Below are 11720 nucleotides of genomic sequence, written 5' to 3'. Positions count from 1 at the left end.
ATGAAAAGATTGTGTAAATATTTGTTTAAAGATGGAGTGAAGGTGGTGAATGGTTAAAATGGTAACATATATATATATATATATATATATATATATATATATATATATATATATATATATATATATATATATATATATATATATATATATGTTCAAATATTTCTCACATCTATTGTGTACTAGTGTACTAGAATGCACCAATAAGAATTGAGTAAACATTAAATGTATATTAAATGATATCTATATTTATAATTCCTTTTTATGGAAACGAATTTAATTCGTCATTGATGTCAATAATAATATTCTTTCAGAATGATTTCATATATAAAATAATAAGAGTGTATTCTAGGAGAACGAGATTATATTCTACTAGAATACACCATCATTCTTCATATTTCATACAATTTTATTGTATTTTAAGTGAGTGAGTCCTGAAATATTGTTATTGCTGACATAAAAACCTAGATATGAATTCATTCTGAAAAAATGTTATTGCTGACATTAATGACGAATTTAATTAATTTTCATAAAGAGAAAATTATAATTATGGATATCATTTAATATATATATAATTATGGAAACCATTTAATATCTATCATTATTTAATTAAATAATAATATAATTTTACTAAATTCCTATTGGTGCATTCTAGCACACAATAAATGTAAAAAACAATTTAAGCTAGCCCTATGTATATATATATATATATATATATATATATATATATATATATATATATATATATATATATATATATATATATATATATATTGAGTAATGGTAACAAAAAAAATACACGAATATGCAGCTTTCAACGGTCAAAAGTTGACCAGCCAATCAGAGGACGCGGTCTTCAAATGCCGCACTGCGGTCTTGGCCGCAGAAAACCGTGGCCTGGAGGCGATGTTCCAAGTCCACGTGGCAGAAACCGTGGTTCCAAACCACACCCACACGATGACACTGATGAGCCTAAGTAGAAAAATATGAATCTATGAGGAAAAAAAAAGGGTTAGATTGTGTTAAGAAAAAAAAACAAAGACGTCCATTTGCTAAACCCTTTTGCGGCAGAGTTCACATGATTGGCAGATAATGGTCAACAATCCAAACGTCCTGTTCAAAAACAGGGGCTCACGATTTTGACCAATTGACATTTATTATTTAAACCCTAAATTCCAATGCAATTTCCCAGAAACTAGTAGATCTACGAAGAAATCTCTCCCAATTTGAGAGAAGGCTCAAGGAAGGTAACAACTTTCCCATTCCAAAGGAGAACGGGTATCTGATTCTTATTTCACCCCAACTGAAAGAAATTAAATGCATCAAGATACCTGCTCTCCTACGCAACTACAACTTAGTGTCAATCAACATCTTAGGTTATATACCAAGGAATCTGAATTGGGTATTGCCGATCTCTTGTTATCTCCGCCGACTCTTGTTTATTGATCATTTCGATTTTAGCTGGAGGATTTTCAGTTTCTAAGGTTTATGTCGAGAAATCTGAATTGAGTATAACGATTTCTTGTTATTCCGAACGTTGTTTTTTTGGTTTTTAAATTGCACGCAAGAGATTTACGGAAAGTAGATCAACAGAGATCCATATGGAATATTGATTCTGTCTTAGGGTAATTCGATCGGTTTGATATTCTACTTTTACTTTTTTCTGTTTGATGCATATGGTTGTTGTCGTCGGTTACAAAAATTGTCTGGCGAACATATCTCTGTGTGTGCTCAGGCGGTTGTCTCTACATTGGGTTGAGCCAACTGCTAGAGATAGATGGGATAAGGATTATTTCAAATTGCAGGGTGGATAGGGAATAGGGACATTCATAGTGTTTGAAAAGAAAAGGTCGTTTGGTTTTTAGATTGTGATTTTAGGAGTATTTCTTCAAGATGGGTTCTTCCCAAGGTTCTTCACTATCCACAAATGTGGCAGGATTGGTTGAGGGTTCATCTAATGGGAGAGAGGTTGCTTATTTAGATACATTGCCTGTGTATGTCAAGGAATTAATAGCCGGAGGTGCTGCAGGAGCATTTGCTAAAACTGCTGTTGCTCCACTCGAAAGGATTAAGATCTTATTGCAGGTGGGTCTTTTGATTGATGCTTTGTTTATTTACCTTTTCTTTTATAGTCTCCATGCCACTTTAGTTTCATTTTTATAATGACGTTTCTTTGATTTCTTACTGTAGCTGTTGGTTTTCATTGATAGTTAAATTGAGAAGTTCACAATGTAGCATATTAGTATAAGGAATTTGTGATTTTATCAGATGTAGAAGCTGGTTTGTAGTTGAGTTCAAAGGGGTTATACTTCAATATGTCATGTTAGAGCTGCATATGTGTTTTACCATATAATGAATGACATTAATACCATTTCCATCATTATCTTGTTTTATTAAATAAAAAACAAGAATGATATGATTCAACCTTCCGTATAAGGGTAGTCTTGTACTCGAAGGATGATATCATAGTTATCATTATGATGAGAATTTTCTTTGAATTAAATCAATTGCATCCATGTTAAGATAATATTGTTTACTGTCAATTGCATCCATGTGGAATTCGATTTATGTTTTGTTTAATGTTAAAAAAGTTATGATTCAGTAAAAAGATGTAGCAGAAAGAAGGGATGAAAATCATGCATCAATATCAATTTCCATACATGATTTTGTTCTATTTGTTATATTATAACTTTTCTATTTCTATATTCAGACTCGAACTCAAGGCTTTCAGTCTCTTGGAGTCTACCAATCACTGAAAAGACTACTAAAGCATGAAGGGCTTCCAGGATTTTACAAGTATGTCTAGCATCATATTATTACTTCCATTTCTCTCATTTTTATTCATTTGTATATTTAGCATCATACCTCCTTTTCTTTCTATTAAGACGTTCACGTTGCATACATTATACTTTGAGAAGCCTACTCAACATTACTATAATCGGGTAGAGGAAGAAATGAAAAACAAATGAATGGAAATGGAATTTGCATAATTTAGAATGTATGTAAATGGTTTGGTGTGTGTTTTCAGAGGAAATGGAGCTAGTGTTCTTCGAATAGTTCCATATGCAGCATTGCATTTCATGACATACGAGCAGTACAGATGTTGGGTGTTGGACAACTACACCGGATTATTAGGGACGGGGCCCGTTGTAGATCTCTTAGCCGGCTCAGCAGCTGGAGGCACTGCTGTCTTATGCACTTATCCTCTCGATTTGGCTCGCACCAAACTCGCTTATCAAGTCAGTTTTTTCTTTTTCATTTTAATGGTTTCATTTTTTGATCCCTAAATTGCAAAAATCAGCTACCTATAAATATTTTTTTTTTTACTTAAATGAAGGACCAAAAATGAATTAAAAATAACTTTATAAATATTTGAATGGATTTTATCTACAAAATAGTTATGGAAATGATCATTTCATCGATTCTTATTTTGCTTTCTGGTTTTATAGGTTGTGGATGAAAAAGCAAGTTTGGGAAATGGTTGTAAAAGTAAAAGTATTACTACTACTACACAGCCTCGCTACAGTGGCATTAGAAATGTTTTACAAAGTGTTTATACAGAGGGTGGGATGCGTGGCTTGTATCGAGGTGTAGGTATGTTGTTATGTATCATCCTTTATCATATATCATATATTTGCATATTTCTTATAGGCTACTAATTATCTTTTCAGGTCCAACACTTATTGGTATTCTGCCATATGCTGGTTTGAAGTTTTATATTTATGAGAAGCTGAAAAGACATGTTTCTGAAGAGCATCAGAGATCAATCATGATGCGTTTGTGTTGTGGTGCTTTGGCTGGTTTATTTGGTCAAACTTTCACATACCCTTTAGATGTTGTTAGAAGGCAGATGCAGGTACTACTTAATACTTATGTTATTTTATTTTGCTTTTTGCTTCCTTAAATGCATACAATAGCAACCTACTTGTAATTATCTATTTCTTACATTTTTCAAGCTCTAATTTCTTGTATTACTTTCTTTTGCATTCTACTTATCAAAAATCTACCTGATTAATTATAGTGGTTTCATCCAAATACAAAGCAGTTTTCGCTGATTTAATTCAGTATATTTTTTGGTTAATCTGATAAAAGACCTTATATTTTTGTGTCTTTTACCAGATTAAACCTCAACTTTATTTTTTTTTCCTGAAAAAGACCTTGTATTTTTTTATTTTTTCCGAAAAACCCTACTTTGGCTATGTTTCGCATACTAGCTAAAAAGCTGAAAAGCTAGCTGTTAAATAAAAAGTTAGCTGACAGCTGAAAAACTAGCTGATAAAAAATGACGTTTGGTAAAACTAGCTGAAAAGGTAGTTGTTAAATAAAAAGTTAGCTGCCAGCTGAAAAGCTAGCTGCAAGCTGAAAAGCTAGCTGTTAAATAAAAAGTTAACCGATAGCTGAAAAGCTAGCTGATAAAAAACGACGTTTGGTAAAACTAGCTGAAAGATATAAAATGACATAAAAGGTTATTTAAAAGAATGTGTTTCTATAATTAATTAAGGGGTATATTTGGAAAATTAGCTTATAAGCTACTTTTTGGCTTGCCAAACATGACAACTTAAAAAAGCTCGAAAAATAAGCTAGCTATGGCGCGCCAAACACAGCCTTTATTTTTTTTTTTTCAAAAAAAAACCCTCAACCTTCTAACTGCCTCCAAATAAACCCTCAACTTTTTCAATTTTTCTCAAAGAAACCTCACATTTTACATATTGTTTGGAAAAAAAATGACTAAAAGGGCCAAATGGAAAAAATGAAAAAATACATGGTCTTTTTCAAGTAAAAAACAAATTTGAGGTTTAATCCGGAAAAAAACACAAAATATAAGTTCTTTCATCAGATTAAGCCTAGATTTTTCTAAGTACAATTTTTTTTTTGAAATTACAATGTCCTAATAGAAAGAAATGAAATGAATAATTAATTGTAGGTTGAAAATATGCAAGGCTTAGGGGGTGGTAGACATAAGAATACATGGCAGGGGATCACCACTATTGTCTCTGAACAAGGATGGAGGCAATTATTTGCTGGCCTCAGCATAAATTACATCAAGGTGTACCTCTTCATTTTCTTTCTACTTTCAATTACATACAAGAATCAGCAATCTATTTTTATTTCAGTTATGCAATTTTAAATCACACATCTTCATCTTCTTTTTTAATTCACTTACACTTGTTTGTTTATATAATAGCAACTAAGAAAATATATACATATATTTATTATAATCTTAATTCAGCTTTTTTTATTATTATTTATTTTTTTGCAAATGAAATGTGTAGTATTTATAAAAAAAATACTAACAGAGACGCACAATTGTTGGCAGATTGTTCCTTCGGTTGCAATTGGTTTCACAGCATATGACATGATGAAGTCATGGCTTCGCATCCCTCCTCGACAAAAAACACAATCGGTCTCTGCTGCATAAATTTCCAAACACATTTTATGCAAAATTTAGACCCCTAAAAGGCAGTTATTGAAATGCAAAAAGTAATATTTTAATCAGAAGCCTATACTTAAGCTTTTAAAGTTTCATTAGAAGATATATCTGTTGAAAGCTTTGAAAGAAAGAGAAAGAGAGAGACACGATTATGTGGTGAAGGCTGCTTTGGGAGTTGAACCAAAGTGTAGAATGTTTCTTCTTACAATCTGTGTTTAGGGACATTATTCCCACTTGTAAATAGTTTTTTATGGATGAAATGACACCATTTTAGACTTTGAAATCAAAAAGTTTTTATTTTTTGAGCTTTTGGCTATGTTCCGCAAAGCTAGCTAGCACGTGATTTGGTAAAAAGCTAGCTCATAATTTAACCGAAAAAGATAAAATTACACGATAGCATACAAATGAATAATTTAATATTATAAGACAAATACGTAAATATGTTTCAATAAATTAAAATAAACATTAAATAACAATTTTCTATTATTTTATGTTTTAGTGAAGTTTTTTGCATCTCCCATCATAATTGCTTGTTATCATGAATATGTCGTATTTTATGATGCAACTCTCGGATCAAATGATTGTCTATTCTTCTGGTCAATAAGATGTTTTGACATTTGTTTCATATGGTCTGTTTACAAAAATAAAACTTTAATCATATAATTAATAATTTTAAATTTTAAAATTCTAAATAATAATAACCAATTTATGTGTACATTCACAATGCCAAGTGCCCTACCAAACTAAATAGAAAAACCTCTGGTCGTTTGAGTATGTTGACATTGGACACAAACTAGTCGTTGAGTATGTTGACATTGGACACAAACTATTATATAGATTTAATTAGGTTATAACCTGTGCAGACAAGAAAGAAAAATAATATTGATAATTTAAAATCATAATGAATAATTATTTGTAAAATAAATTCTAAACTAACAAATTTTTTGTTCTTGCACCGAAAAACTCTAATAGGTGGCTTTGTTTTCTTCAAGACATAAACTTTCATTTAACATTTATGATTAATTAATTATATAAATGTTTTATATGTAAAGATGAAAATATTTCATTTAATCCTAATTTGTTATGTCATTTGATACATATACATATACAACACAGAGTTTAAGAAAAACTTGCCTAACTACATCTGAAAATCAAAGTCATATCTTTTGGTAACATATAACATTCTATCAGGATTTTAAACTTAGATTTATTTTTTTATATTTTTTATATTAGTAAACATCATATAACTAACTAATCAAAAATAAATATTGCCAAGTTAGTAATAGTTTTTTCTATAGAAAGAATACAACATATTTGTTGTATATAATTTTAGATTATTCAATGCAATTATATGAAATAAAACCAAAAAATGGGTGCATGAAATGCACATAACAATATCTTTTGATCCCATAATTATTTTGCATATATATATATATATATATATATATATATATATATATATATATATATATATATATATATATATATATATGTATGTGTGTGTGTGTTTATTTGAAAACATGATATTTAGGCAGAGTAACAACTAAGTACGGTGCATATCCCTATATTTGACCAACATAACTTCTAGGTATTACGTTATCCTAGGATTTTGGCAATTATAACATCAGGTATTATCTTTTCTTAGACTATGAGGCATTATATCTCTTAGGCATAATATCACAACTTATAAGTAGGCATAGTATTTATAGCTACATTATCCTAAGGTTTTAAGCTTTAAAATGATTTGATATTTGTAGATAAAAATATGTATTCCCCCCCCCCCCCCCTTCCTCTGGTAAAACATTTAAAGTAGTAAAATAGGGGCCGTCAACTCACCCTAGTCGTGTGAAACCTTTGATGTATGGTTGAATCGGGCTTGGGACCGCTCTAAAGGGTAGCATCTTCTATCAAAGATAGAGAGTAAGAGAGAAGACTGAAAGTGTGTAGAAATGGAATGGCACTGCCTTCTATTTATAGTCGAGTTTTGGAGGTGAGCGTCAGGAAAATATTTACACATGTTGCACGTGATTATCATGGCTCCATCCGGAAGTTTCCACGTGTCACTCCCCCACTTGGCCACGTCTCTCACAATCTACTTGAATCCGATGTCAGGTGTGCGGCGTGCGGAGACGCGCACAAAATGATTTTGCAAAAATCATAACTTCTTCGTGTGAGCTCCGATCTAAGCCCTCTCTATATCTATGTGATGATATCAATGGGTACTACAACTCTCTTTTAGGTTGTTTTGGCTAGTTTTGACTTTCATTTTTGTATCTAAAAGGGGTAAAAGTAAATGATTTTACAAAAATCATATCTCTCTCATACGTACCCCGTTTTTGTCAAACTTTTTCCTAAAGTTTATATCTTGAAGAGTACTACGAAACTCCTGTTTACACTCTTAGTCAAAACTCAACCAATATCTAAGTATTGTTTTGACGTAATTAATTTGAACTACATGATTGATTTCTATTTTTATAAAATCCATAACTCTTACCTTTGGAGCCGGAGTTTTACGAATATTATATCCTTGAGATCACGTTAACGAGTACTATCCATGTATTTTATCTAGCTTATAAAATGGTACAACTTTTCGGAAGCTAATTTTTTAGCCTAATGGATGTTTTTAACAAATAAATGCAATGACTTATTTGATTCTTATTACCTCAAAAGTCAAATATTACAATACTAAGCTATTACATCTATTTTCCTACTCTTTCCTAATGGTGATCAGTGAACGGAAACCTCTCGGTTGTCACACAGAGAAATCCCTGTAACAGTATCGTCGGTAATGATGATTAAAAATAACCCTTAGGATAGATCCTTAGGGAAGAATAAAGAAGAGAACGGGGACGGGTAATCGGTTTAATTGTTTGATAATTAAACATAATTAACTATATTTATTGTGGGTAAAAAAAACTCTATGTACTCACCAGGTTTCCTAACCTGACCCACTCAGTTTCTCTGTATAACAGGTAACGATACAAAGATATCTGACATTTGGACCTGTTGAGAGATTAAAGGAAATGTAGGTCATTAGATGTTGTAAGGCCAATAATAATAATGTTTATGATTAGGTTCTTGTATCAGTTATGACATCCCGAGCCTTAATAAATCAATGGAAACATTTCTTCAGAAATACTTTTATGGGACCAAATTCCGCATTAATGAATAAACTCTGTATTGAACAAACATAAATAAAAAGTTTTCAAAATGACCGTAAAAGTGGGGATGTCACATTAACACATTCTCTTGTTGTTTATCCTTTAAAGATTAAATTCACCATGGAATATTCCTCTTATCACTTTTATTTTTTCTTTACAGCCGAGGGTGCTAAAAGTGGTCTTGAATTCAACATTATTAAACCTTTCAGTTGGATTCGCTCTAGGATGGATTTCGTTCTAGGTATTGATGGTCCCACTAAAGGTGTTTCTAGGGCTCTTGCTTGCTTTAGTAATGTATGTTTCAAGTATATCATTAATCTTACCTATTTAATTAATCAACTAAATTATTATTTGTACTTAAATAGTCTTTACATTGGATGATACAACTCTAAGATGGATTTCAGTCCCACCTTCCTTAGTTGGTGTGCCACCTGGATCTTTTGAGCTTGATACAACTTCTTTTTGAAGTGCTTAAAGGTATATTTCTCCACTTCTTTGTGTTTTGTAGCATTCTACTTTCATTTGATTCTATTATATTTATAAAGCATTGCACTTTGAAAATCTCATCTAACTACAAAGCATTTTTTACTATTATAATTGGATAGATTTTAATAAATAATGTTCAAATAAGGACAAAATTTGAAAGCAACATGCTATAATTAGCATTGTACTTTGAACTTTGAAGTACATTGTCTTAATAAGGAAAAGTTAAAAGTATAATGTTATAATAGAAATAAATCAAAATTAGATGCTATAATTCAAAATAATGAAAGTACATTGATTTTTTTTTTTTTTGCATTTAGGTATTTCTCCATGCCCTTTTGAAATTTCCATATATATTCTTTAAGTTGGTTTTTGTATAGTCATTATGAAATTGGCATTTTAGGCTCTCACGGTTTTAAGTCAATATCTTAGAGTATGTTAATTAATGAAGTTTACTGTTAATTGCAAGAAATATCAATGTAATTTCATTGTTGTTGTTTATTATAATGTTGCACTTTCATTTGTTTATATTATAGCATTTTACTTTGAAAATCTATCCTTTATAACACTATCATCCAAATATAAAGCAATTTTCACTGTTATAGTTGGTTAGATTTTTAATAGAATAGTGCTTTTGTAGGAAAAAAACAAATGTACAATGCTATAATTTGGTGGATTTGAAGTACAATACATTAATAAGAAAAAAACTGAAAGTGTAATGTTCTATTAGACAATACCTAAATGCGAACAATGAAAGTACAATGCTAATTTTTGGAAAACAATTCTCTAAAAATTAGATGCTAATAAAAGTACATTGTTGTTTCTTGCATGTAACTATGAATAAATGCTATTCCTACATGCTTAATTAAGTTTGTTTGGTTTCGTGATTCTGACATTAAACCATCTTTTTCCAGGATTACTCTTGAGTGTGTCTAATGAAGGTTAACCGAACTAATTTCATTCAACCTTTTTGGCACACGAAAGAATAAATATTGGTAAGAAAAACTAATCTTATTTGCATTTTATAAATGTTCATTTTATGCAATCCTTATTTTAATTTTTTTTTTTGGTTTTCATAGGTTTTAATTGAGCTTTTAGGAAGTCGTCAGGGGCAAGATAGTCTTTACATTGGATGCATGAAATCCGGTGAGCTAGAGTCGGGCTTGATCCTAAAAGAGGTCATAATAGAGGGAAATGGTATAATCCAAAGATTTCCCCAAATTCCAAGGCCAAGTAAGAAACATTTTAATATGATTTTTGTCATATCCATTTATTGGATTTTGAAGCTTTTCTGTTTATTGACATAATTGGTGTATATATTGTAACACTCGGTTCCTGGTACGTATTTAAATTCAAGTAATTTCATATTTTCCTCTGGGACTCGGTGAGTTGGAGGCCCAACTCGTCGAGTAGACTGGATTTCTGTTTGTGGGGGTTAAGTGACCTACTCGACGAGTCGGGAGCTCGACTCAACGAGTAGGGTTATCTGGATGAAACCCTAACATTTAGGGGTTACACCCTATTTAAACACCTTAAGTGGTTCCCTTTGCAGCCTCCAACACCCTCAGACCACCCCCACGAAACCCTAACTATTTTTGAGTGATTTTGAGCTCTTTGTGCCATTTTGTGCAAGTTAGAAGGTTGAAGAAAAGAAGAAGGAGCTTGGGATTTTAGAAGGAGCTAGGAGATCTAGAGGTTTTGCTTCATTTCCTGTTTATTGGAAGTAAAAAGTCCATACCTTGCTTCTCCTTTCATTAGATACTCTTTTTGGAGTAACTTAGGGTTTTTGGTAGCCATTTTGGAGCCATTCTTGGATGCAACCACGATTTTGGGATAAGAACTTCAGATCTGGAGCCATTGGGGGTTCCTATGGCATAAAGGTGCCAAATTTAATGCCATAAGAACCCCATGCACCATATTAACCCCATTTTAGAGCCTTTTGAGCCAAAAACCCCATGCATGGACATCAAGTTCGTAACTTTACGTATAATATGGACCCCAGGAGGTCAGATCTATGGTTTAGATGCTTAGTGAGTTCCCCAAAATACCACATAAAACATATTAGCCACTCGAGGCTATAACTCTGTGGGTCCGTGCACCCATACTCTGTGAACCCTCAGGTTCTAACTCTGTAAACAAGCATAGCATAAATCACATAGAAGAATGCAGTGGAACACATAACATACATAGCATACAAATACTCTATCACATAACTCTGGTTACCTACTCAAGGTAAAGTATAGTGAGAAGACTCACCTCGCGTGTCTCGATATCTCACAACCCTGGGAATCCCTCGTGCCCGATTCTCCGAACTCTAATCCTCCTATAACATTATATGTCCCTAGTTAACACTTTATATCTCTAATGTTGACTATCCCTAAGAAGTCAACACAGGTCCACTCTGGTCAACGGTCAACGGTCAACGGTCAACTTTGACCGGACTCGGCGAGCGCTAGGGCGACTCGGCGAGTCTAGACGTCCTCACCAATTCTCTAAGATTCCCTTTCTACACGTCGAGTATCTCCCCTGACTCGACGAGTTCCTCATGGAAGAATCGCGGGGCCACCCCGACTCAACTCGCCGCGTCTGAAGAACAACTCGGCGAGTCCCAGTTCGACTCAGACCACCTATTAACCCTCTCTAACTCG

The 11720-nt window shown here is 32.3% G+C and overlaps 1 protein-coding gene across 1 annotated transcript; it reads left to right on the top strand.

The window, feature by feature from the left end:
• The first annotated feature begins 1750 nt into the window (after positions 1–1750).
• Positions 1751–5733, top strand: LOC145052905 (Mitochondrial substrate carrier family protein). The gene is made up of 7 exons (XM_079000823.1): positions 1751–2082; positions 2708–2793; positions 3026–3236; positions 3447–3591; positions 3669–3853; positions 4922–5044; positions 5315–5733. Exons 1-7 carry the CDS (start codon positions 1891–1893, stop codon positions 5414–5416), a joined length of 1044 nt encoding a protein of 347 aa, XP_078856949.1. The 5' UTR covers positions 1751–1890; the 3' UTR covers positions 5417–5733.
• The last annotated feature ends 5987 nt before the right edge of the window (positions 5734–11720 follow it).

Source organism: Lactuca serriola, chromosome 5, assembly GCF_051521515.1.
Source record: "Lactuca serriola cultivar US96UC23 chromosome 5, Lser_US96UC23_V15, whole genome shotgun sequence".
Lineage (NCBI taxonomy): Eukaryota > Viridiplantae > Streptophyta > Magnoliopsida > Asterales > Asteraceae > Lactuca > Lactuca serriola.
The sequence above is the reverse complement of the archived record's forward strand: the minus strand, read 5'-3'. Positions and strand labels throughout refer to the sequence as shown.